Source organism: Natator depressus, chromosome 1 (assembly GCF_965152275.1).
Source record: "Natator depressus isolate rNatDep1 chromosome 1, rNatDep2.hap1, whole genome shotgun sequence".
Taxonomy (NCBI): Eukaryota; Metazoa; Chordata; order Testudines; family Cheloniidae; genus Natator; species Natator depressus.
In genome coordinates this window covers 220209649-220237372 of record NC_134234.1, presented here as the reverse complement: position 1 = coordinate 220237372, position 27724 = coordinate 220209649, and the positions used below count along the sequence as shown (strand labels likewise).

Below are 27724 nucleotides of genomic sequence, written 5' to 3'. Positions count from 1 at the left end.
TGAGCTGCTCCTGACACCTTGACAGGTCTCTTGTCTCAGACCGTGGCTCTTCAGGTCTCAGATGTTGCCCCTCTGGCGAGGGAGCAATCCCAGACTCAGATGGACACTCTGAAGGTGCCTCTGTTGTTTGAGAGAATGGCACATCCCCAGCAAATGTGCGATTTACAAGTCCTTCAACTCCTGAACTAGGAAGGATGGGAAATCCTGCCTTCAGATTTTTCCTGATGACCTAATCTATGAGACCCACATCTGAACCAGGCTCACTGGACCTTCCCCTGTACAGGGACCTTTGGAGCCCAAAAGTGGTAAGTGCAGGCTCTCTACCCTCAAGAATCCAGTGTTGGTTGCCAAAATTGCAACCATGAAGACTGCATTATCTTTGGATGGATCTCAGGGAGCCAGAAGCCTTAGAGGTAGATCACACGCCAAAGCATTCTCTAAATGGAAAGCATCTCCACAGCATGGAATATCCTCTGAGATTTTGTGACCCTGAATGGTTTCTGCTGAAGCTCCGTCTCATGCCGATGCCAGTCTGCTGACACTGAAGTGTTTGGCACTGAAAACTGGACATTTGGAAAAGAACTTGGCACCAACCCTAGCACCCTCTACCTCAGTGGCCCTGGCACTGGAGCCGAGCCAACCAGTGCCATGTTCCAAGGGGCGCTCTTTGACTCTAGTGGAATTTGTGATACCTCCCTCCAAAAATTTAATTCCAATCTGCCTGTCCTCACTAACTCAGTTCATGGTACTTTTCAAGTATGCAGCACCGATGGACCTACAGATACATCCAGAACTGCAGTCTCCCTTGCTGTCAACTTCAGTTCTGCATTTGGCACCGTGTCTCTCCACTGATGCAACACCATCCATCCCTACTGCACCAAAGGCCTCAGTGCCCCCCAGGTAACCAGGCTATGCTTCATCCTCTGCATCATCTTCAGAGTTGGAGGGATGAGCAGGACCCATGGAAGCAACACCTATACTTACCACAACCGTCAACATCTTAGAGTATCCCGACACTCCTTATGAGAGAGCTGTTGGGAACCAGAAAACCAGCATGTGGTTCCCTTCCCTCTGGGCTCTTATCCATCAGTGTCCAGGTGACCCTGCTGGGGACCTGTTCAAAGCAACTTTAGCCAGAGAGAGAAACTGCTCCATCAGAAGGTTAAATACAGGAAGAGGAGGAGAAAACAGATGAACAGACACAAAAAGGGTGATCTTTCAATCCTGGTGATGTTGCCATTCCTCTAATGAGGCTATAGTGCCTCTAATGGTCCCACAGTTGGATGACTACAAGTGATTTCAAGACCTATTAAAAAGAATAGGTCAGACCCTCCAAATTCCCACTGAAGAGGTTCAGGAGCTGACACACACATCGATGGGCATGCCACTGGAGTCCTCTGCAGGAAAGATGGTCTCATTAACTTGGAGGGCAATTATATACCCTTCCAAAACTTTGTGTCAAAGACAGGCCATAGCACCACTTGCCTTTTGCAAGGTAGATGATAAAACCAGTGCCTTCCAAAAGAGTGGAATTATTTTACATGCACTGTGCCTCATCTCTTGTGGCAACAGTGACAAATGAAATGGCAAAAGAGAGACTGCTAAAGAGTCTGGATTTATTTGGTCGAATAACCTACTCTTTGTTGAACCTACCATTCTGAATGGCCAATGACAAGGTCATATGGACCAGTCAAGGCTTATGAGGAATTTACGTTGCTAGTCAGTGAGGGCCAGTTAGTGTCTAGAGTGAGACTATATAAGCAGCATTTGATGCTGTGAACCCGGCTGCCAGATCACTGGCAATGGTGGCTGTTATATGATAGGTTTCATAGAAGCAGCCATGTTAGTCTGTATTCACAAAAAGAAAAGGAGTACTTGTGGCACCTTAGAGACTAACCAATTTATTTGAGCATAAGCTTTCGTGAGCTACAGCTCACTTCATCGGATGCATTTCGATGAAGTGAGCTGTAGCTCATGAAAGCTTATGCTCAAATAAATTGGTTAGTCTCTAAGGTGCCACAAGTACTCCTTTTCTTTTTGTTTATATGATATGCCTCTTGGCTTCAGGAATCAGGGTGTTGCAGAGAAGTCCAAATGATGGAGGATTTTAGTTTCAAGTTGGGTGAGACTTTCCATACTAAATGTATAACTCTACTTGTAGTGAAAGGCAGTCTGCATTCATACTTGTCACTGCAGTGTGAAATATAAACACCGTAGTGAAAAGTTCCAGAAGTAGGGAAAAGCTCTGGCAGCTCCCTTCTGCGAGAACCTTTCACTACATTGAGGAAAGGCTCTGTCAGGGGGAGGCAACGGGGACACTACACTACTAAAATAGCAGTGTGGACATGGGAGGCACTGCTTGGGCATACAGAGAGCTGTGTACGGTATACACCCTGGTGTTTAAGGCATTTAGGGTAGTCTACTGTATCTGCCTAAGCTGTGCTTCACAGTGAATACTGCGGTTTATACCCTTGCTAACTGAGTGTGCAATGTCTGTACTCTGCACTCCACTGTAAGTGGAGACTTACTTTAAGAGGAAACATATTAAACAGCCTTATTCTTCTCAGAGATCAGTTCCTCCACCCTTCTATTATTAAAGGTCAACCGAACCACTTAGGGAAATACCAGCATTTCCACCTCCATACCATACCACCCAGCCCTGCCTGTCCCACAAACATTCATTGGGATGGGGCATTCGAGAGATGTCTTGTAGCTCCATTGACTTCAGAAATTCAAGACCTCCCTTTTAGGAAATCCATTTAGCTCGCTTCAGGCAAGATTGGTCCCTTATCACCACTGACCATTGGACCACAGACATAATATCATATGAATATTCCATCCACTTTTCTCCAGTGCCTACACCCACCTCTCCTTTCATTTCTCTCTTCAGGGACCCTTCTCATCAGGATCTCTTAAATCAAGACGTCTTCATGCTCCTTTCTCTCAGAGCAGTAGAAGTGGTACCTCTGCAGTACAGTGGGAAGGTTTCTACAACAACTATTTCTTTGTTCTGATGAAAAAGGGAGGCTTGTGACCCATCTTAGACTTGTGAGTATTCACCAAAAGTGTACACCAACATGCTGTCTATTATGGAAGCATACCTGAGAAAGCGCAACATCAACATATAGCCTTACCTGGATGATTGGCTAGTACAGGGGAAATATCCTTAGTGTGCCCCCAAAGACAGCCACAACAGTGTCTATTCCAGAGATTAGGCTGAAGAATCAACAAACAGAAATCAACCTTTGCCCCAGTTCAAAGGATTGAATTCATCAACTTGATCCCAGCCTCCTCCACGACCATAGCTTACTTTCCTCAGATTTGAGAACATGGTGACCCTGGTTCCCCAACTGGAGGACAATCCAGATACTGATCTAAGATCATGCCTCACCCTTTTAGCTCACATGGCCTCTTGGACCTTTGTGATGCTGTGTGCCAGACTTCATATCCGATACTTGCAGCTTGGTTGCAGCTTGTTTATGTACCTTCTAAACATCACTTTGACATGTCTCATTATCCCATTCTTAATTGTATCTTCACTTAAGTGGTGGAGTAACCTACCCAGTGAAAACGTGCAAGGATTGCAAGTATTCCTGCCATCCAAAACTATAATCACAGATGTATCCTTACTGGAATGGGGCACCCACACAGACAAATTGACAATACAAGGCCTATTGTCTGCAAGGGAGAAGAGAATGCACATCAATCTCCTAGTACTCAGAGCCGTACAGAAGGCATGCAAATCCTTTCTCCACCTAAGAGGGTTGTCAGTGCAGAATATGACCGATAATATGACTACAGTAGTTTATATCAACAAACAAGGTGATGTAGGCCTTTCTGACTCTGCTAAGAAGCTGTCAGGCTCTGGAATTGGTGCCTCAAACATCCGATTTGCCTGCCAGCTTTACACTTTCCCAAGTTGCAGAACTTGCTGGTGAACAACCTCAGCAGACACTTCCTTTCAAATTGTTTGTAGTAAATCAAAGACAAGATTCTTTGGGACTACGGCAATCCCAAGATGGACCTGTTTGCCACTCAGCACAAGAAGTGGTATCCGAAATTCTACTCAAGGGGAGGAATGAGTCCCTAGCCCATAGCAGATGTGTTCTCGATATGTGGTCGGGAGACCTGATATATGCTTATTCCACAACCCTTGTGATTCCCAGGGTGTTCTGCAAACTCAAGCAGGACTCAGCCATAGCTTTAGCATGACCAAGGCAGTTTTTTTTTGGTTCACAGACTTTTTCTGAACTTGCTCATATCCTCACCCCAAACGCTGCTTCTGTTCCCACATACTGGGACAAGGGATAGATTCTACATCGGAGCCCTGCATCTCACAACATGGTGGTTGGATGGATGTCATTGATAGAGGAGGCCTGCTCCTCTCCAGTTAGGGAAGCAGCAGAAAAGAATCAAGAAGATAAGTTTATCTGATGAAATGACCAAGATTTTCTTATTCATGCTACTGGTAGTCAGTGATTCCACATCAGTTCTTGATTCCTCAGATATTTGACTATTTACTTGAACTGACACAAAATAGCCTATCCCTCAGATTGGTCAAGGTGCCTGTGTCCTCAATCCCAGCTCATCAGCTGCTGGTAGAAGACTACATGCTTTTTTTTCTCATCTAAAAATTAGGTTCCTGGAAGGTCTAATCTAAATGTTCCTACCAATTAAGGAAACTTTCCCGTGGGATTTGAACTTGATAATCTCAGCCCTCTTGGGGCCATCCTTAGAGCCCATTGCCTCTAGTTCTCTATTACATCTATCAGTGCAACTGACATTTTTGATTGCTGTAACTTCTGCCAATGGGGGAGATCCCAGCACTTGTGGTTGTCCCACCATACAATGTGTTCTACCCAGACAAGGTGTCCATGAAAACACACCTGAAATTTCTCTCCAAAGTAGTGACAGAATTCCACCTGAACCAGCAGATACTGGTATAGTTCTGGAAACCTCATGCAGCCAGAACTGAGGTGATAATTACAGACATTAGATGTCTGGCTTATTACTTAAACAGAACAAAACCTTTTAAACCAGCACCAAGGGTGTTTGTCTCCCTTGTGGAGAGAATGAAAATCTTTGCCATATCATCTCAGACTACCAAATTAGATTTCTGACTATTGGAACTTTCCATGAGGTAGTCAGCATAGATCTCATGACCACACCTAAAGGTCATTCCACCAGAGCTCAAGCCATATCAGCATTTCTATGAAATGTACCAATATCTGACATTTGCAAAGTAGTCACCTGGCAATCCGTACATACATGCATTTGGTAAAGCGGTTCTTCATTCGTTATTTACCAACATGATCTGAGCTCTCGCCTCCTTAACAGGACCACTCCTTGGGAGTCACCATTAGTGGAATGTGCATATGGACAAGTACTTGAAGGAGAGAGAGAAGTTTGTACAGTCACTGGAGTGCAGGATGTGTTGTCCATATGCATATTCCATGATCCATCCTTCCATTGACTCTATCTTGGAATCCTACAGTGAGTAGGAACTGAATGGCGGTAGGGGAAAGTGCTCCATATATGCCCTGAGTGCGGAGAACAAGGACTGACACGCACATTCACGCTATATGTACACTGCTGGCCAAAAGACTGATCTCTGGCACATGAGATGTATGTGCATCTTTAGTGGAATGTGCATATGGACAACACATCTCAAAGAATTCCAGTTACAGTACTATGGCAAGTAATTTCTCATAGTATGAAAAAAATCTAGCCCAAGAATTTAGGTGCCAAAAAAGGAGCTAGTGCAGATAGGCATTCACATAAAAGTGAAACTTAAAGTACAAGTCTTTGGCTCCAAATATTTGTATTTAGTTCATCATTTTTCTTAACTTCTAATAATTGTTACTTATATTTTGATTTGACACCATAGCTGCTTCCTTAGAACCCAGTTGTGATTCTATAGGCAGATGTGTGGCACCAGACTGTAGAACGTATGTTCCTATCTGACAGAATAGGAGTAAATCCATTTGTGTGTGTGTGTGTGTGTGTGTGTGTGTGTGTGTGTGTAATTATTTATCTCTGGATAGATGTAGGTGTCTTGTAGCAACTCAATACAATTTTTCATGAATATAAAGTAGAAATATTTTTAAGGTTTCAGAGTAACAGCCGTGTTAGTCTGTATCCGCAAAAAGAAAAGGAGTACTTGTGGCACCTTGGAGACTAACCAATTTATTTGAGCATAAGCTTTCGTGAGCTACAGTATCCGATGAAGTGAGCTGTAGCTCACGAAAGCTTATGCTCAAATAAATTGGTTAGTCTCCAAGGTGCCACAAGTACTCCTTTTCTTTTTGCAAATATTTTTAAGTTATTTCAGAAAATAGCTTGACAGCTTATAAAATACAATAACTTGTCAGTCTAGGGCAGAATATTGTCCATCCTGAAATTGAGTGTAATTCTGGAAGAAAATTCCACGTTTGAGAATGGAAAGGAAACATTTTTGTAATAACTTTCCAGTTGCAATGGTTGCTCGGAGATTTGCAGTGTTAAAAGTAGTTTGGATTAATGGATTTGAGGGCCAAAGTACAGGTGAGGTGGTCAGGGATGCATGATATTGAAATTTATCAAAGGGATATCAGCACCACATAGGTGGAGGCATAAATAGATAGATATTATTTTTGCTTGCTCATACCATATTTAGGGTAGGCTTTTTGGAGCCTGCAGTTTCAGCCAAAGATTTATTCTTTAAATAATGCGGTCTATGTTATGTCCGGTAAAGAAACAGCTAAGAATTTTGTCCTAGATTGAACAGATGGAATGAGTCATTTAGTAAGCAAAAACACATAAGTAGAAACCCATACGTTGTCATAGGTAGGGGCTAACCACTACTGTATTTGCCAGAAATACAAATATGGCAGTCCCACCCACAGCCAGATCCGCACATACAGTTCTGACAAAACAAACACAGCAATACACTGTGTAAGTTGTGCTTCTCTTAGAAGGCATACAATTCCACAACTAAGGTAGTTGCTTGTTAGAATTGATAGAACAAGGTGGCTATAAAGCATGTGCTAGTATGTCTCTGACAAAAAGTGGGTTGTAAAATATGTCTTACTGCAGAAAACTTACAGTAACTGCTTTTAAATCGCAGTCAGCTAATAGACCAGGGCTTGAAAAAAATGTAGTGAACATCTACTAGCCAGAGGTAAGATTAAAAAAATGGATGAGGAGACACCCCAAAACAAGATTGGGCAACACCAGATCAGAAGTTCAGTTCCCCTGACATTCTGAACTGCTGGAAAAGTACAGGATACAGAGCTTTCTAGTAGAGATTTCACCCTGAACCTTGCCAGGACAGGGGTTCCATTTTCTAGCTAAAATGAGTCTTGAATAATCTGAATTTCCACCCCTGTATTCCCAAACTGCTGTAAGGAAGAAGGCACATTCTCTTTCCTTTCCCCTTCATGGACTCCCGGTGATTGCAGTGGGAAAGGGACTCCATAACTCTGTGCCTCCCCCATTCTTTGTACCTTTTTTCTCTTTGAATAGCTAGCTTCTAGTTACTCTTTGAAGACCTGCCTCTGCCTCAACAATGTAAAACTGACAGACTGTCATCACTGTCAGTATGCCCAGAAAGTTCTGAATAGCTTTGTTAAAGGTGACCAGACTCTTACTAATTTCATACTGTTTGGCAAAACTATAAGCATCTACAAAAACACTAAACTGTCTGTCTGAAGTCTCAGGAAGGCAGTACTGCCTTGGTTTACAGTTGGTATACACTGGAAGGCTATATTCTCAATCATAAGAGAGAGAAACTTATTTTTTTTATAATGAAAGTCTTAGAAATTGATGGCTTTGAGCCTCACAATCTGGGAAATTCTTCCTGCTTGACACTGAGATGTTGGGGGTGTGGACTTCTCAAGCCCTGTAATAAGTCATTATTTAGAGAACAATCATATTTTGCAGTTGGCTTGGACTAGATGAGATAAAAGATCTTTTCCGTCCATAATTTCTATATTTTTATGAATCTATAATTTGAGGTCAACTACTTGTTGTCCAATTCTGTTACAATTATTTATTCTCGAGTAACAGACATGTTGTATAGCCCATATGTAGTTAGGATGAGACAAGTCTCCTAGTTACTCTTGAAGACTGTAAGCAGTTAATTACTGCTTCTGTCTGAGGAACCACAAATAATGTTCTTGTTGTAAGGAGAGAAGAGCTTTTTGAGCCCTTTAGAATACATGTTTAATAAAAACCAAACCTGGAGAATATTGCTGGTTCAATGTAAAGGATGAGATTAATGATCGTATAAATGTATGCAGCACAAGGTCTTCCGTGTTATCAAAATATAAATCTGTTAGGACTTTTAAATCATTTTATATTGGGTTATTTTTTTCAGTGTTCATATTAAGTAATTGTGTAAAGATGTATTCAAACCTTTTTAAAACTAAATGCATGTAGCATTGTTTAGGTCTGAAAGTATTTTTCACTGGCAGCAGGCTTGATTTCCTTTTTCCTAAGCAATTCTTGATAGGTGGGTGCCTAGTTAAGTTTGAATATCTTCAGTGATGGTGCTTGTACATCTTCTCATGGTAGTTTGCTATATTGCCTATTCTAAAATTCTTCCTAATATTAAGCATGCTTTTTTTGTACTGGAGTTTAGGCCAATTACTGCTCATTCTGTCCTTTGTGATGAATGAAAATCCTTTTACATATTTTAGACAGTTATCATGTTTCTTCTTAGTTTTTTCTTTAGAGTAATGGGCATGTCCAGTTTAAACTTTAGTGTCTTTTCAAAACCTGTTGTAGTTCCTGTTACCCTCTCTGAACTTGTTCCAATTTGTCTACCTTGTTTAAAATCCTATGCTCAAAACTGAGTGAATGCAGTTCTCCAGTTGAGATCTAGCCAATGCTGAGTAGCGTGGAATAAAAATTCCCTTTCTAGTTTTGGTGAATAAACTGCTTAATGCAGTGGTTCTCAAACTGTAGTCCGTGGACTGCCAGTGGTCCACAAATCACTTTTTGTTCATCTTTGGAACCACTGGCCACAAGGTGCCGATGTTCCTTATTTCTAGTTGATACATCATATTAGACAGCTAAAAGTATGTTACTTTTACTTTTCCACATAAGGAATTGGTATCAATGGCACACTGATGCTATGGGGTTGTGAATGTGTAGTCCTGGTGGACTGTGTAATTACGAATGAGAGAGGAGGGTTGTCCACAAGGCTTTTAATAAGATGTGGTCCACACTATGGCGACATCTACACTTGGAGCTGGAGGTGTGATTCCCAGCTTGAGTAGACATGCTTGCATTCTGTCATTGAGCTGGCATACTAAAAATAGTAGTGGTAGCTGCCAAGTACAAACCTGCCTGCACCCCAGGGGTGTGTACTCAGGGTAGCTACTGTGTGCCACCGCCTGTGTTGTTATGGCTGTTTTCTGTGCTATCATAGCTACACCGCAGTTTTTAGTGTGTAGCTTGATCACAGCAAGAGCAAATATGTCTGTCATGCCCAGGTCATGGGCGACCAGACCTCGTAGTTGGAGCCAGAGTCCACAGTCATGAGACAGGAGTCGAATTGACTGGGCCAGGATACCAGGCAGGAGCTCAGAGGCAGGAGACAAACTGGAGATCAGAACCAAAGTCTGACCTTATCAGGATACTGGGGAGTCACAGGCAGGAGACAAACTGAGCGGGAAGCACAAGACATCCAGTCCAGAGCAAGGTGGAGTCCAGTTGTTTGGACAGCTTCCTGTTTCGGCTTCTGGCTTAAGTAGGACCAGTGGAACTCTGCTAATTGGACCATACAGTGCAGCCTCACACTGGCGCTGGGCTTCTTGGGTCTAAGGAAAGCCACTGTCAGCAGTCTGCTAGGTGGAGGGTTGTTGTGGCTGTTTGAGACGTGCGAGTCATGACGTTGTCTGCTTGAGCTGGGAATCACACTCCCAGCTTCAAGTGTTAGTAGCCTAAGAAAGAGTGAGAATCCTTTGCAGAAATCACTAAATTATTCTTATGCATCTGTAAGGCGTATATGCGAGAGTCTATGTATCAAGTAGGTAAACTAAAAAAGGTACATTGGTTATTTCAATAGGGCTTACAACAAATGCTGTCAAGTGACTAAAGAGTTAGTTTAAAAGTACATGAAAGTAAAATTTTTTATGGAGTAAATAGGTTAATTTAGGTACTACACTTAATTAAGCTGAAAATAATTTGATAATTGCTAGGTTTATTTTGTGTGTGTATGTATGAAATTATAGTGGTTTAATTATCAGTATCTTTATTGCTTTTTAATGTAACTTCATTTTATTATTAAAAAAAATTCCATAGCATATTGACTTCCATTTTCTTTCAAATATTCTTTATGGGCCTGTTCCAAAGCCTATAGTCAGTCGAAAGACTTACGTTAACTCTAATAAGCATTGAATCAGGCCCTAAAATATTAACTTAGTTTGAACTTCTTTTCAAACTATTTTCTGAAATCTGGTTTATATTTTTGAATGCTTTATGTAGCTGGATAGCCGTCCTTTATTTTTGGATACATGCTAATGATGTGCAGTGATGAGTGTGTCGTCATATGACTTATTTTGATTCCCTTTCCTTCAGTAATGGGTCTACATATTTTCTGTTTATATCATTTCACATCACATTTCTGTGACAAGAAAACAACTCCTTATCACAATTTTTTTAAAAATGCTGGGTTTTTTTGTGTGTGTGTGTGTGCAGTGTATTTAAGCTATTAATGTTAATTGAGCGTGCAGGCATGAATGAAGGACTAGTGTTTGGTCACGTAAGGATGGATTCATAGACCTGGCATCTGTGCTCTGAAAAATATCCATGGATAGTCCAGGATTCATAGACCTGGCATCTGTGCTCTGAAAAATATCCATCTGGCATCTTCACTGTGCGAACCCTGAGAATTTGATTTGTCTTTTTCAGGCTTATGTGGAAATTGGGCAACATTTTTTATTTAATTAAATTCATTTCTTATTAGGCAAAACAATGCTGATTCAATTTAACTTTATCAGTAATTCATTAATAGCAAATTTGGTAAGCCCGGGAAGAGACAGTTTTCTGTGTCACTAATGATTTTCAGCACTAGATCGACACTCGTATCTGCCTCTAACTTTGGAGAAATTGCTCTTTTATAATGTTCTAATTCATTAAGTTTTCTTGCAAACCACCTGCATGCTTTTATTTCTGCTCATATGTTACTGAAATCTTCGCAGCCAGTCATTTTGTTTAACTGGAAAATAATAAATTTCTCTTACCTTTTTGTTACATTTATTGAGATTTGTTGGTTCATCCTTACCCTTAGTCAAATATCAGGAGGAACTTTGGGGATATATTACTGGTTTAGCTGTACTTTTTCAGGAGCACCCATGCATAGCTTGATTTACCTTCATTAGCTGAGTAACTTACTCCACGTGTTTCAAGAGAAACAAGACAGTTTTAGCTAAAAATATATCAAAATGCCACAGAAATCATGGCTGCAACTCAAAAATGTTGATCAGTTTTGAAAATCTAAATCAACCCCTGCCATGAAACCTAGGGAAGAACCTTTGTGGTGACAGAGAGACTTCCAGAAATTCACCACAGTCCTGTTCTAAGTTGGAGTTTGTGCTGATGTTGCCAGACAGCTAAGAGATGTGAAAAGCAGGAAATATTATTGAATTGAGCCACAGTGCCAATTTGGAAAAGAAACTTAAAATGTAAAAATATTTTTTCCATTCCTGGCAGATGAACATAACTTCGGAATACATGGCAGATGAAGAAATACAGAAAATTTTAATTCTGCTAGAAAGTTCTACTGGAAAGTAAAACAAACAAAATGCTAGCTTTTTTTAATGAAAAAATTGAACAGATCCTAGTTTTACTAGTAACAAGGAACCATTTTATTTTAGATCAGAAATAATATGGTGGTATGCTATAAATCCAACCACTCAAATGTCAAATGAAGATATGTTATAGAAACATTTGTTACTATAGGTGATCTCAAGTCATTTAATGATGGCGTGCTGTCCAAGAGACTAGGTAACTCGACAGCCTTTAATAACTTTGATTATGGGGTGCTGTGTGCTTTGCTGCTATGTCTGTTGGTGGACAGAATCACTTTTAAAATGGCTACTTTTATTGAAGAGATCTTGAACAATATTGTTCTTCCCCACCAGGGGAGCTCTGCTGTTGAGTCCCACATGATTCAGTCTTGTAATTCTTCTTAATCAACATAAAGGAAGCTCTAGAGAGGTTTAGAAGCACTGTTGGCTACAGTGTGGTGGGGGAGCTGTACGTCTCCAGTTCATTTGACCCGGATAGACATGTTTCCTGGCTTTCTCAAATATCTTGTGGAGATAAGGACCATTATGGAAGCTCAGTGGGTTTATGCTCAGTCTGGATGAAAAATCAGTGATAATAGCTGGGAGTGAGAAAATAATTTGGATGAACTAGCAAAAGATTAATTTCATTTGATTGAGTGAATCTGCTTATCTGCTATCACTCATTGCTTTCAGATGCAGAGTCTGCTGTGGTTATCTATGCCTTTGTCTCCTTGAGGCTTGCTCACTGTAATGTGTTCTACTTGAGGCTATCTTTGATGGCTGCTTGAAAGCTTTTGCTATACGGAATACATCTGCCCACCCTTGGGATACAGCAGACTGCCAAGAGCTTAGATTTTTGATCAATATTATTTTATACTGTCTTGTAGGTGCCAGCTGGAAAATGGATGACGACGATTTTGGAGGCTTTGAGGTATGTCATGTTGTCGACCTTGAAAAATGGTTAGCTTTAGAAACTTGAAATTACGTCATTTGGAAGGGCATGCTTTATTTTATGACTAGTGATTGTACAGATGTGAACATGAAAATTGTGCTTAGTTGTCAACGTTAAAGCAAAATTTACCAACCAATACATTTAATAATCAAGCAAAATTTATTTTTCTCTCTAGATAAAACACAAATTAGGGATGTTCAGCATCTTTGAAAATCAGGCCACTTAACTAAGTTTCTGTGTATTTAGATACCTAACATTAGGCATTAAAATGTAAAAACTTTGGCTTAGGTTTTAATATTTCTGGGAGGTGTTTTTTTTGTTTGGTCAAATAATAAGTATAACACACACCTCTGCACATCGCATAAAAGTTGTTTTGTATTCAGTTTAACAATTGTGAAGTTAAATCAAAGATGTTAGTGTGTTTGCGTAGTTGTGCCTGAGATCATATCTGTATTTCATATCCAGTTTATTGAGGGCTTTTTCCTAAGTTTACGTGCGCTTTATTCCCAACTAAGCAGCCAATCCTAAGCAAGTGCTTAAGTGCTTTTGTGACTAGTGATGCACTTAAATGATTTCTGTAGTGTGTGGTGTTTGTTTTTGTTTTTTTTGTAGTGCATGCTCATTGCAGTTGGACAACTACAGTAAAAAAAAATTATGTTCTTCCACTTGCGCTAGTGCAGTGCAGTACAGATCACTATTAAAGGAATATATTTGAAATGCTTGATAAGTTGTCATTAATGTGATCATTAGAAATGCCTCCTAAAAACTTGTGCACAGATTTTCCAGAAGTCTAACAAAACAGTATTTTCCATTTTTCTAGGCAGCAGTGACCTTTGAAGGTGAAGATGGTGAAACACAAACTATTTCTCCTGCTATTCCTTGGGCAGCATTTCCTGCAGGTAATGGTTATCAGTCACAATTCTTCTCTTCAGCATGTGGGCCTGTCTCTTCTCCTCCCTCCCTATCCAACAGCCCTCTGGCTGCTCCCAGATATTCCCAGTAAAGTAGTGGTTGCTTTCTTGGCAGCAGCATGAGCCTCGCTTTTATAATGTTCTTGTGTTGAGGAATTGTTTTGGGATGCTCCAAAACTTTCTTGAGAAATGGATGATTTTTAATTGTTCAAAAGCTGAGTGGAATTTCATGAGACAGCGAAAAGGCTCTTCCCTTGTCTGGGTGTGTTCTTCCTGATGAATATCAAAGGTGTGTTTCAAACAATAGGTGCTGAGAACTTCCCAAAGAAAAGATTACTAGAATCAGTTAAACAGTTTTTTCTTGTGGCTATTTTTGTATCCCTTTACTTGTAAAGCTAGAGTTCTTTTCCAACATAAGTCCTATTCTGCAGAGTACAGCGGGGGGGGGGGGGGAAGGAAAACATTGGCAACTTTCATAGAATCATAGAATATAAGGGTTGGAAGGGACCTCAGGAGGTCATCTAGTCCAACCCCCTGCTCAAAGCAGGACCAATCCCCAACTAAATCATCCCAGCCAGAGCTTTGTCAAGCCTGACCTTAAAAACTTCTAAGGAAGGAGATACCACCACCTCCCTAGGTAAGGCATTCCAGTGTTTCATCACCCTCCTAGTGAAAAAGTTTTCCTAATATCCAACCTAAACCTCCCCCACTGCAACTTGAGATCATTACTCCTCGTTCTGTCATCTGCCACCACTGAGAACAGTCTAGATCCATCCTCTTTGGAACCCCCTTTCAGGTAGTTGAAAGCAGCTATCAAATCCCCCCTCATTCTTCTCTTCCACAGACTAAACAATCCCAGTTCCCTCAGCCTCTCCTCATAAGTCATGTGCTCCAGTCCCCTAATCATTTTTGTTGACGTCCGCTGGACTTTTTCCAATTTTTTCACATCCTTCTTGTAGTGTGGGACCCAAAACTGGACACAGTACTCCAATGAAGCTTCACCAATGTCAACTAGAGGGGAACGATCACATCCCTCGATCTGCTGGCAATGCCCCTACTTATACATCCCAAAATGCCATTGGCCTTCTTGGCAACAGTGGCACAACTTTAAAGTGACATTTATTCAAAAAGTATTTTAGGAAATTTTTAAGTCTGATAGCTAATGATATTCTAGGGCCAGAAGCAATTGCTACCTGTCTCTTCAGAAAGCCTAAGTATCTTTCCTTTACAAAACTAGATAGCACCATTGTAGAGTTACAAGTTATAAACCTTAAACTTGACATGGATACAGTACTGAATATTGCTTGATCTAACCCCAGAACAGTATAATTTAGGGGAAAATGCCACATTTTCGGCCCAAAGAAGGAAACCTTTCTCTAGCGATGTGATTTTAAAAATGGTGGGAAGGAAAAGTGAATGAAGTTGTTCAGAGATACTCATGTCAGCAGTCCCTGTGGAAACGTATTAACTACAGAGTGCAGGAGACATGGACAAAAGTACATAATAAATGCAATGTATCAGAGTATAACAATAATCAAAGAATCCTATGCTCTGATATCTAATTTTGATAAATTACAAAAATCCATACCAAAGTCTTGATGGATGGCTTAGATCCAGCCTACTCATTTACGCAAGTTTGAAGCAGAATGTAAACTCAAAATTACTATGTGGTTTAGAAGTGTGCTAATGTGATTTAAGGAGGCGTATAATCTGTAAACGTTACCACCAACTTCCATATCTTCTAGCTGCATTGTAGGCTAACCTTACTTTTTAAAGCAACAACTAATACGGAGAACTGCGGATGTATGTGGTTTGTGTCTCTGGGACAACCGTAAAATAGTAATGTTGCCTGTACCAAAACACCCTCCTCTTCTCCTCCAGTTTACCAGCTTATGAGATTTGTACTGTTGTCTTGGTAAGTGGTAGGGAATGAATGGAGGAAGCAGGTCACATCTTGCAGCTTTGCTTCCCAGGCCAAAGATTCACAAAACAGAAAGGACAAAGGAGCCAGGCCTATGGGTCTTTGCTGTTTTTATAGGACATCTAAGAAGAATGAAGCTGTAGGATACACTTTTTGAAAGCATGCAGGTGACTTAGGTGCCCAAGTCCCACTAAAGGTGAATGGGACTTGGGTGCCTAATCATTTAGGTGGTTTTGAAAATGTTACTTTTAGTTCTTTCTTTAGAGTTTTTTGGGTACCTTAATTCTATATGTGTAAGAGTGTGGACTGGATGAGATTTTTACCTTTTGGGGAGAAACTCTGACTGCACAGGAGATAAGCCTGGACCTCTATCATAACTACCTCTTTGCCTCTTCTATGTCTGGGACAGGAGATTCAGAAGGATAGAGGGATAGATTAGAGGTATTTGTGTTGGAGGAGGAAATCTTGTGGTAGAGAAGTCTTAAAAACTCATTTGGTTTAAGGTTGATCTTGTTTTGTTTTTTGGTCCCTTTAATATTAGTTTATGATCACTGTTTTATTTTTATTTGTTAACATCCTCTTTGTCAATGGAAAGTTTTATCATCATAGTTTGTCTCTCCAAAACTGCGGCCAAGACCTCGTGTTGTCACTTACCTCAAATAGTTCCTCATGGGTGCAGTATGTTGGCCGGAGCACTGCAGCAAGTAGCGTTCAAGTGATGGTCGAGGCCAGTGATACTAAGACTGAGGCTTGGGAGCTGCAAGTGGCTCTTTAATATGTCTCCTGTGGTTCTTTGCAGCACATGATATTAAAACACTGTGTGATTTTAATTATTAACCAGTCAGGATGCTTGTATACTGTGTGGGATACAGCATGGCCAGAGGGCAGCAGGAGAGTATTAGAAGGGAGCCTTATTCCCTGTAGAGGGAAGAAAGTTTGCTATAAATTAAAGCACCTGAAGCAAGTCACATGATAAAACCCCCCTGCTTCAATCAGAGAAGAGGAGGAGTTGAAGCAGAGTGGATTGGTGTTGGAGTACAGAGCAGTTTGGAGGGAAGCAGAGGAGAGTTTGGAGAAGTGCTGCAGTGGGCTAAGAAGATCAAAACCCCAGGTAAAAGGACACCTGGTTTGTGCAGAGGGAGGGCAGGAAGCCCCACAAGCTGAAGGGCAGGAGAGGGAAGTAGCCCAGGGGAAGACACCTCTAGTTCTAGTGGCTTACCACTATCCCTAGGGCCCCTAGGCTGGGACCCCGAGTAGAGGGCGGGCCCAGATCCCTTCCTGTCCACTCCCCTCCTCTAGGACACTAGTGGGGCAATTAATATCCCAGTTCAGGGGCAAGAAATGGTGCCCTGACCCCCCCCACCACCCAAGAAGAGAAAGCGCGAGACCCATCATAGTAGTGCCGGCAATTTGCCACACGGGGTGCGAGCAGTGGGATCTACGTGCTGGGGACTTAAACCAGGGTTAGCCAAACCCTCCCATCCCTAAGATGGATGACATGGTCAAGGCCCTAATACAAGCCAGCGCAGCCCAGCAGGAGGCTACCTGGGTCCAAGCAACCGCCCAACAGGAGGCGACTCGGATGCAGCAGGAGACTAATCGTCTGTTGATGAGTCAGGCTGCCCAGGACCGAGCCCTGCTGCAAGAACTGGTGAATCAGATGAAGGCCCTTATGGAGCTGAATCGGGACCCGGACCATACAGGCCAGCCACTGCCTACAGAAAATGACACGGGAGGATGATGTGGAGGCATACCTCCTGGCTTTTGAAAGAGCAGCCCTGTGGGAGGCCTGGCCCCGAGATCAGTGGTCTGGTATCCTCGTCCCGTTCCTGTGTAGGGAGGCCCAGAAGGTCTACTACGATATGGCTGCGGAGACTGCAGCAGATTACCCCCAGCTGGAGGCAGAGATCCTGGTCAGAGCCAGAGTAACAACAGCGTTGCGAGCCCAGAGGTTCCATGAGTGGAAGTATATGGAGGACAAGACACCCCGATCGCAATTGTTTGACCTGATCCACCTGACCTGGAAATGGCTGTGCCCTGAGGCCCTCAGCTCTGAGAAGATGATGGAGCTCCTGGTACTGGACTGGTATATGAGGAGGCTACCACCAAGCCTCCGGGCTTGGGTTGGCCAGAATGACCCCTCCACCTATGATGAGTTGGTCTCTCTCGTGGAAAGACAGCTGGCAGCCCGCGAACTATTCCAGACCCCAGGGGGTGAGACATGGCAAACTAGGAAGCCAGTTTCAAACCCAAGGCCCTGGACTGTCGAGAACTCTAGGAGAATCATAACTAACCCGGGCCAAAAACACAGGGGTAACATGCATTCATGGCACCTTAAATTTCTACCCCACAATCCCAGTACGGATTGAGATCCAGGGTGACTGCAGGGGTGGTCCCCAGGCTCTCGTACCCTGTCTTAATTGGTAGGGACTTCCCCGGGTTTGAGAGCTTACTCCCCACAATAGAGCCAGGGGAGGGTAGTAACCCCCGGGTTGAGATGGAGGCACCTACAGATAGCCTCACCCCAATGTTTGTCGAATTTGCCCCAGAGTTATTCTCATCCCCTGGAAAACCCCAAAAGTGTAGGCGGGAAAGGAGAGCAGATAAGAGACTGGGGACCAGGATTCTAGCAGAGAACCAGAAAACCTCCCTGGTTGGTAGGCGAACCCGTTCAGGAGGCCAGGAGATAATTCAGGCCAGTGAGGACTTGGAGGCGGTTCCTAGCCCAAGTAGGGGCAACCCAGGGGGAGGAGTAGAAACAGGCTCCCTGGAATTAGGTCAGATTGGTACCGCACGTGAGAATTTCAGGCAGGACCAAGCCAATGACCCGCTATATGCGAATGTAAGGGAGGAGGTAGTGGAAGTAAATGGCGTAGCTGTGGAAGGAAAGGCCAAAGGCCCAAGGCTATATTATGTGCTCAAACGTGATCTGTTGTACAGGATAGCGCAAATATGATGGGAAGAAGTAGAGCAACTCTTAGTCCTACGGAAACACACAAGGGCAGTACTAGAGTTAGCTCACAGTCATCTATTTGGGGGACATTTAGGAGTAGACAAGACACTGCATAGAGTCCTAACAAGGTTTTATTGGCCAGGAATATGTGCAGAGTTCCAGCCCTATTGCTCCTCCTTCCCTGAATGTTGTTGCATAGCCCCCGACCTCACTTGTGGGCCCCATTAATACCTTTGCCTATTATTGAAGTCCCTTTTGAGAGGATAGTCATGGACATAGTGGGCCCATTGAAAAGATCGGCACGGGGCCACCGAAACGTACTAGTCATCCTTGACTACGCCTCGCGGTATCCAGAAGCCATTCCTTTAAGAAACCCCACATCCAAGGCAATAGCAAAAGAACTACTCCAGGTTTTTGCCAGAGTGGGCATCCCTAAGGAGATCCTGACAGACCAAGGAACCCCTTTCATATCAAAATTAATGAAAGTGTTATGTACCCTACTACCATCCAGGCCATACGGACCTCAGTCTACCACCCACAAACAGATGGACTGGTTGAGCGGTTTAACCGTACCCTTAAAAGTATGATCCGGAAGGTGGTAGCTCAGGATGGAAAAGAGTGGGATACCCTTCTACCGTATCTAATGTTTGCTATACTGGAAGACCCCAGGCATCCACTGGTTTCTCTCCCTTGGAACTACTATACAGACGCCACCCACACGGAATATTAGATATTGCCAAGGAAGATTGGGAAGAACAACCCAACCCAGGAAAGAATGTAATTGAGCACGTGACACAGATGGGAGAGCGAATATCTCGAGTAACCCCTATAGTACAAGAACATTTGGAAAAAGCACAAGAGTCCCAGCGGACATATTACAACCGTCAGGCGAAAGTACGGAGATTTCAGCCAGGGGAATGGGTCCCTCCCTCTCCACTCCACTCCTCTAGGACACTAGTTAATACCCCAGTTCAGGGGCAAGAAATGGTGCCCTGAAAACCCGCCCCCCACCCAAGAAGAGAGTGCGTAAGACCCATCATAGTAGTGCCGGCAATTTGCCACACCTGTTATTAACCAATTGTAGAATATTTGGTCAGTTGTATTGTGAGAATAATAAACTAATTATATAGTAAATGAAACAATGCATTCACCCTACTGTCGCTCTTTCGGGTAATACCGATGGCTAAGTTGGCTCCTGAGCCACTGAGGACTGAGTATCACTAGTCTAAGCTCTCCACGTTCCCATTTGGCATCATTCCTCAGCTTCTACTTTGTCACATTGTCACCAGTCTTTTGCCATCCCAGCTCTTGCTTGATTTAAAATATACCAATATTTTTGTTTGAGGTCAGTGCCTGGGGCTTATTGTTCGGAAGGAACTACGTTCTCCAGGATCGTCGGCATTTCTTGCCATTTTGTTCCTCTGTAGCTTTCCACATTGATATTTTTGGGTAAGGGATTTTAAGGGGAAAGGCTCTTTCTGGACTCAGGTGGTGGAATCTGTTTGTGCAGTGGGTATCTTGGATCATGCACTTGTTTTTTGTCTCTGTTTTACTGAAAGCATTTCACTTCACTGATGGTGGTGCAATCCCTATGAGATGGCATAGCAACAGTGTGGGGGTCAGGTTCAGAGACCCTGTGTTGATTCTGCAGGTTTGCTTGAGTTCAGTATCAATTTTGTGCGCATCATTTGAACGTGACCATACTGGGGCACAATAGTCCTCAACTGAGTAACACAATGTGAGACAGGTTGCTTGGAGTGTTTTGGGGTTAGCTCCCCATTTTGTATTGGCCAGTTTCTGTAGTACACAATTCCTGGAGTTCACTTTATTTTTCCGCTGCTTGATGTGCTCTTTGTATGTCCGCATTTAATTTGTTACCCCAAGGTACACTAGATATTCATAGTGCTCAAGAATTGTACCATCCCATGAAATCTGGAGATTTTGCTTGGCCTGATGAAGTTTCCGATGGAAGGTGTGCACTTATGTTTTGCTGGATTGACATTCAGGGACCTGTGGTAGTATTCTCCAAATACGCTTAAGGAGTCCATTAGAATGCACTTGGTGTCCCCAGTTCTCTCCAGTTTGGTTGCAATGCAAAGGTCATTTGCAACAATAAGAAAAGGAGTACTTGTGGCACCTTAGAGACTAACCAATTTATTTGAGCATAAACTTTCATTAGTAGCTCACGAAAGCTTATGCTCAAATAAATTGGTTAGTCTCTAAGGTGCCACAAGTACTCCTTTTCTTTTTGCGAATACAGACTAACACGACTGTTACTCTGAAATTTGCAACAATGAATCTTCACATGGTGGGGAATTCTGATTTGGTCATTTGTGTAGATATTATATTGCAAGGGTGCTGACACTGAACTTTGAGGTAACCCATTTGGTTGAATCCTCCATCAAATTTTCTGGTGATAACCACTGATTCTTGCGCATGAGGGAGATGATCTGGACCATCGGATAATTTCTCAAAATTATTGCCAGTTTCAGTAAAACTGCATGATGGTTCATTATGTTGTAAGCAGTTGACAGATCAACAAACACTGCCCCTGTAACTTTGAAGGTTTGAAAGCCATCTTTGATGTATTGAGTTAGGTATGCAAGTTGGCCATAGCATGAATGTCCTGGGTGGACACTGCTTTGAACATCAGTCAGTTGCTCTTCAACTATTGAGCTTATTCTATCCATTATCTGCTCATATAGCTTGTTGGTTGAGCATGGTAGGGATATGGGGTGATTGCTTTTTGCAGAGTTGGGATCTTTATGAGGTTTGAGTAGTGAAATCACTTTGACCTGACTCTAAAGCCTAGCTGGCTGTATTGTCTCCAAGCAAGAGATGAAGTAAAGTAGTCACTTCAGTGCTCTCATCCTGAAATATAGTAATAGTTGGCATTAAATATGCCATTGAGTCCGGCTGCCTTTCCACATTTTAGTGTTTTCATAGCTATTGACAGCTCCTCAATATTGTGAAGTTTTCTGTCTCTGAGGAACAAGCAAAATTTCCATTTGATTTCTTTTGTTTTGTGCTCTGCTTTGTGGGATGAATTTGCATTGAGGATGAGTTGGCATGTGGCTTGGTTGGGAGAGACTGTGGTGGTGATGTTTGGTTGTTCATCAGGGTTCAGCGTGCGAATGGTGGCCCATGCTTTTTTGCTATTGTGGCATGGGTTTCCTGTTTCAGTCAGCTCCCTCCAGTGATCACACCCCTCCTTTCCAATCTTTCTCATAAGTGTTTCCCTGAGCACAGTGGTTTCTTCACTAAAAGGAGTCCAAGTCAAACAGCTTTGAATATCTTTTATATTGTTGGTTGGTTTGTTCTGAAAGCCCAAGTACAAAGCGGGTATGTATACACTTCCAAAAATATATATATAAAAATCCTACAACATGGAGTCTTACAACTTTTTGGTTACAGTTACTGGCATAACTTAGCTGATGCTCTGAAGCAACATGAAGCTACCCAGCCATTTTATGGCCTACTCCAAATGGATGGAGGTCAAGTCCAGTCTCAAGCTGAATAAATGCATAGACACAGAAAACCAGTGCATTATTAATGTAGAAACCCAGCACTGGAGGAATGTGCTCGAGTGTCTGATCCCAATTACCCTCTTCCTTGCAAAGAATAATATGGCTTTCCAGGCATTAACAGTAAGATTTGTTGATGACGAGGATGGCTGTATCCAAGTAAAGGGACACTTTATCTGTTTCCGGTCTGTGGACAACTCTGCTGGAAAAGGCCTAACAGAACTGTTTAAGAACATTTTGAGAATAAAATGAAGCTTCAGGATGGCCAAGGCTATGACAACAGTGCAAATGTGACTGGAAGAAACAGTTTTGTTTGTGCCTTGTGGCTGCCATTCGCTCAACCTGCTTGTGTCAGATGCAGCATCATTATCTTTAGATTCAGCATCTCTCTTCGGAGTATTGCAAAGGATATACATACTGTTTTCAGCATTGACTGTCAGGTGAAAGACTTTCATAGACAGTGTTACAAATCTGAGCGTGAAGCCACTAAGTGACACTCACTGGGAAAGCCACATTGACAGCATTAGGCCAGTGAGGTACCAAGTGACTTAGGTTTTTGATGCCCAATGGAATTGGCACAGTGGAGTAAAGCCAAGGCCGGAACCTGACACAAGGCACAAAGCCTGTTAAACCAGATCATTGACTTCAAATTTCTGGTCTCAATTGTGGTTTGGCATGATATCCTGTTCCAAGTATACATTGTAAGTAAGGCATTACACACTCAGTTGATGGACGTTGTGGTCGCTGCTACTTTGATGAGAAGCTGCCTTGATTTTGTTGTGACCTACAGAGACAGTAGATTTGAAGATGCCATCACTGCTGTGAAAGAAATGGCAGAAAACTTAGGATATGAGCTGGTCTTCAAGGACACTCATATTCATCGGAAGGAGGGACGGTTTGGTATGAGGACACAGATGAGGTGATGGGAAGCTTAGAAGAAAAATTCAAGGAGATTTTTTTTTTTTTGGTCGTTGATGCTGCCTGTGCCCATCAAAGAAAGGTTTTGACAAATGAAACACCACAAAAAGACCTGCAGGATTTTGTATAGCCTTAGTAAGCTGCTGGTGGACAGGAAAACTCTCGAATAATTTACAGACCTTCACTGGATGTTGACACATGGGGAATGTTTGGACATCAATGATAAAGACCTCTATGTCGAATTGGACAACATCCATCTCATTTTGCCTCATGGGAAGCACTCTCCACTCCAAGTTCTCCAACTCATTCATGATGCAGAGCTGAAGGACAATTTTCCTAATGTGTGGATAGCTCTGAGGATTCTACTCATGAGAGTGGTGAGCACAGCTTTTCAAAGCCCAGGCTCATTAAAACATATCTTGATCGACAATGGCCAACGAGAGACTGACATCACTTGCTATTTTATCACTTGAAAATGCCATTGGCCAGTCTTTGGATTTCTCTCTGATGCTGTGCTTTAGTTTGCGAGGGCAAAGGCAAGAAAAGCAACCTTTTTGAATTAAAGGACTAGGATTAACATTCTAAGGCTGTCACCTACTGTAACGCTATTTAATACTGGTCCGATGTTGTGCACAGTTTAATTTTAAGAATAAATGAAGTGTACTAACATCAAGAAATTGAAGTTTCTATAAGCTTAGAGGAAATGAATTTTTTTTATTTGCATAGATATGACATGAATAAATACAGATCTTAGCGTGCATATTTATTTTCTTATGACTGGGATAAATCATGAATGCAAATCGTGCATCAAAGTTGTGAAATGGACTACAAATGCAATAAAATAAGGTATTCAAAAGATTAATAAATGGTTGGGGGGAGGGGGAGGGAACTGAAGACACTGCTTGCCTGAGGCGCCATTTGGTCTAGGCCAGGCCTGGCCTTGCCTAGGGATGTACTTGGGGCAGTTTTCCACACTAGGGAGACAAATTCTCCATAGTGCTTGTATGTGGGAGTAATATTACAGGTGAATTCATCCAATTCAGAGGTAAACGCCTTCGCATTCAGCCTTTCTGAAGGTGGATCTTGGCAGGTACGTTGTTTCCTCTTCAACTGCTTGTTCATGTCCATTCCAGTCGGGTGTGTGTGCGCACACATGCATAGTAGCCGGAAGATTTTTCCCCTAGGAGCAACTGCAGGGTTGACCTGGGAGCCACCCAGTGGTGAGCTGGAGCCGGTTTGCACCGGTTCTCTGGAACCAGTTGTTAAATTTTAAATTTAGAAGTCCCCCGCGAGGGACAACCGGTTCTAAAAGGGCTTCTAAATTTAACCGGCCAAAAGTGGCTCCCTGGAGCACCCAAGGGGAAAATTTTTGGTGGGTGCAGAGCACCCACCAAAAACTCCCCAGCTCACCTCCACTCTGCTGCCTCCTCTGAACGTGCCACCCCACTCTGCTTCTCCGCCCCCCCCAGGCTTCCCACGAATCAGCTGTTTGCACGGGAAGCTGGGGCAGGCTGAGAAGCAGGCGGCGGCTTCCCGCTCAGGCCCAGGGAGGTGGAGGTGAGCTGGGGCGGGGGATGGGGGGCACGGGCACGAGGAGGGCCGCCCGCGCCGCAGCAGGTAACCCGGGGGTGGGGGGGAACACAGGGGAACCGCTCCCCGCCCAGCTCACCTCTGCCACCCTCGGCCTGAGTGTGAAGCCGCCACCTGCTTCTCAGCTCTCCCAGGCTTCCTGCCGAACAGCTGACTCGCGGGAAGCCGGGGGAGGGGGCGGAGAAGCAGAGCGGGGCAGTGCGTTCAGCGGAGGAGGTGGAGTGGAGGTGAGGTGATCTGGGGCTGGGCGCGGGGTGGGGAGCTGCCAGTGGGTGCTCTGCACCCACCAATTTTCCCCGTGGGTGCTCCAGCCCTGGAGCACCTAGGGAGTTGGCGCCTAAGGCGCCACTTTTGATGTGATCAGTGGGGGAGCGGCTGCTCCCCCTGTTCCCCACCTAGCTATGCTCCGCCACCCCTAGGAGCCAGAGGGACCTGCCAGATGCTTCCTGGGAGCTGCCCCAGGTAAGCACCTCTGGGACTCCGCACCTCGCCCCCGGCAGGTCCTTCTGGCTCTTTGGAGCGGGGTGGGTGGGCACCCAGTACGGTGGCCCACGAGACCCTCCTGCCCGGTTCTGTGGGCAGTCAGGGGACCGGGGAGGGGGGTGGATGGGGCAAGGGTCCTGGGGGGGCATCAAGGAATGTGGGGGGGTTGGATGGGGCAGGAGTCCCAGGGGGCGGGGGTGGGCACCGCCCCCCTCGTGGGGTGAGGCGGGAACCTGTTGTTAAGATTTTGGCAGCTCATCACTGGAGCCACCTAGAGTCACACCTTTCATAGCGCCCAGTATAGAGCCCTGTGAACCCTACACCCACTCAGATCCTTCTTACCGCCAGTGACAATAGTTGGAGCTTCCCTTTCTCTTCTCTTGCTTCGGCGAGTAGATTAGCAGTACTTTATACGAAGTTCATAGTTAGTTTCCAGGAGTTAGTATAGTTTAATAGTTCTTTTATAAGTTTCAGTTATGGGGGGGTCCCCCCCACATTTTTTACTAGGGCATAACGCGATCCCCAGGCTTTAAGACTTGCCAGATTTGTGCAAAGCGCATGCCAAAAAGTGACCCCCCCCACACACCTCCTGCTTATGGTACCTGGGTGAGGGTCACCAGAAAGACTGCTGCAAAATCTATCAGGAATTCTGACTGAGAACCATTAAGGAGGAGGAGCAGCGTCTCAAAATTCTCCTTATGAAGGCAGCTTTCCGACCTCAGTCGGACCCAGGCGCTGGGGATCCTGCACCCAGCATGTCTTCGGCGCAAAGTGCTCTGGCTCCATCTTTGAATGATCTGGCACCAAAGAAAGATGCTGGCAAGGAAGCTTGGCACCATCATGGAGCCTCTCATGGACATTGCAGCCTTTGGCATTGGTCCCAATCGTCGGTACAGAAGAAAAAGAAGTCAGAGCGAGGCCGATCTCCCTTTGCAAGACCCAGGGACTAGCCACCAGTAGCACCTCAGTAGGGCTATGGCTTGGGGACTCGAAAGAGTGGGGCCGCATTGACTCTTGCCCAAACAAGGCAGTCGAGTCCAGGCCCGTCTTGCTCACTGCACCCATCGGAGCATCTACCGCTCCCGTCCACCTTGAGGCGGCGCAGGACCTATTGAGGCTCATGGCACTGTTCTTGCTGCCAAGACAAGAGAGCGTCCCGGCACTGCAGGTTCCATCACGGCACCCCATGTGGTCAAAGAGAAAGCTGGTGAGATGGCACGCTGATCCCCATCAGATGGCACCCTTCTACTCCAGCACCGCCATCTAGGGAGCGCAGTCAGTCCCCTGCTTCTCGACGCTCAACCTCAAGAGGAGCAGGGCCACCCTGGTCCTCCTACTCTGAGTCGAACTCATACTGCTTGACTATGGCAGGAGCAGAAGATCCGCCTCATGGCACCATAGGCGGTCCCACCCGATGCAGTGGGCTCCTCAATGGCAAAATCCACCATAGTAGCCTTTTTGGACTCCGTGGGCCTTCCATCAAGCCCAGGATCAGAGTCAGGGGTACTACTGAGGTGCAGCATCAGTGCCGTCCACAACGCTTGTTCCACCACGGTTGGCACCGAAGCCAGTGCCTCGGTCATTGGCACCGACTGCGGCACTGACATTGACCGCTTTAGCACCAGAGGCATCAGTGGCCCCGATTGTGGCTACGACACATGACACAGTACCGGCACTGACACCACCTCTGTCATCAGTGCTGGCTGTGACGGCGTCTACAGGAACCCCAGTGCACATGCTGCACCAGGTGCCGGAACTGGCATGGGCCCCAATGTTGGCACCGACACCCACGCCTTTCGTAGCACTGGGACCAGGCTACCGCAGTTCCCATGGGGTCAAGAGATCCCTCGGGTGGGGACAGTAGGGAGCAACCACCTCCCCAGTTGGTCTTCTCTTCACCAGATGAGGCCCTAGCGAGCACTTCAGTAGTCCCAGCTCCAGAAGACTCCAGGGTGTTGCAGCAGCTGCTGCTCCAGGTCACCCAGGATTTGGGCATTAAGGCGGAGGAAATTGTGGATAATGCAGACCCTATGGTCCTGCTCATATTGCCTTACTGCTGATAAAGACAATCACGGACATGACCAAGACCCTTTGGCAGACCCCGGCCATTCTGCAACCTATGGCCAAGCACAATAAGCGCCGGTACTTTGTGCCCTCCAAGGGCTATGAACACCTCTATTTCCACCCTCAGCCTGATTCCCTGGTGTTAGATGCCACCAACCAGCAAGAGAGACAAGGATTTCAAGGCCCTTTGCCCAAGAATAGGGATGCCAAAAAATTAGACCTTTTTCGGGTGAAAGGTTTACTCCACGGGGGGACTGCAACTCCGAATATCCAACCAGTAGGCCATCCTCAGCAGGTACTCCTGCACTGCCTGCTCGGTGATGGCTAAATTTATGGAGGAGTTCCCCTCGGAGTCAATCACGGTCATCTTCAACATCTGAACCTCGAGTCGCTTCACCTCACAGCATGGAAGCTCCATGGTTGAAACTGATGGAGCTTTCCTCTTTAGACCAGGTTAGACAGGTCCTCCTTGGCAGCAGAAAACCCTCTTCAAGAACCACATACCTTGCCAAGTGGAAGAAATTTTCAATCTGGTCGGCACAGCGCCATTTGTCGCTGACACTAGCATCAGTGCTGCTTATTCTGGACTACCTCCTCCATCTGAAGCAGCAGGGGCTTTTGTTATAGTCAGTAA

The 27724-nt window shown here is 44.3% G+C and overlaps 1 protein-coding gene across 9 annotated transcripts in view; it reads left to right on the top strand.

Moving 5' to 3' along the window:
• CCDC91 (coiled-coil domain containing 91) overlaps positions 1 to 27724 on the top strand; it is a 319501-nt gene that overhangs the window by 38951 nt on the left and 252826 nt on the right. For all 9 annotated transcript variants that reach the window (XM_074936086.1, XM_074936059.1, XM_074936124.1 and 6 more), the window contains exons 2-3: positions 12662 to 12705; positions 13547 to 13625. In XM_074936086.1, coding sequence (XP_074792187.1) covers positions 12676 to 12705; positions 13547 to 13625 — 109 coding nt within the window. In that variant the 5' untranslated portion in view covers positions 12662 to 12675. The remainder of the gene's footprint in view (positions 1 to 12661; positions 12706 to 13546; positions 13626 to 27724) is intronic.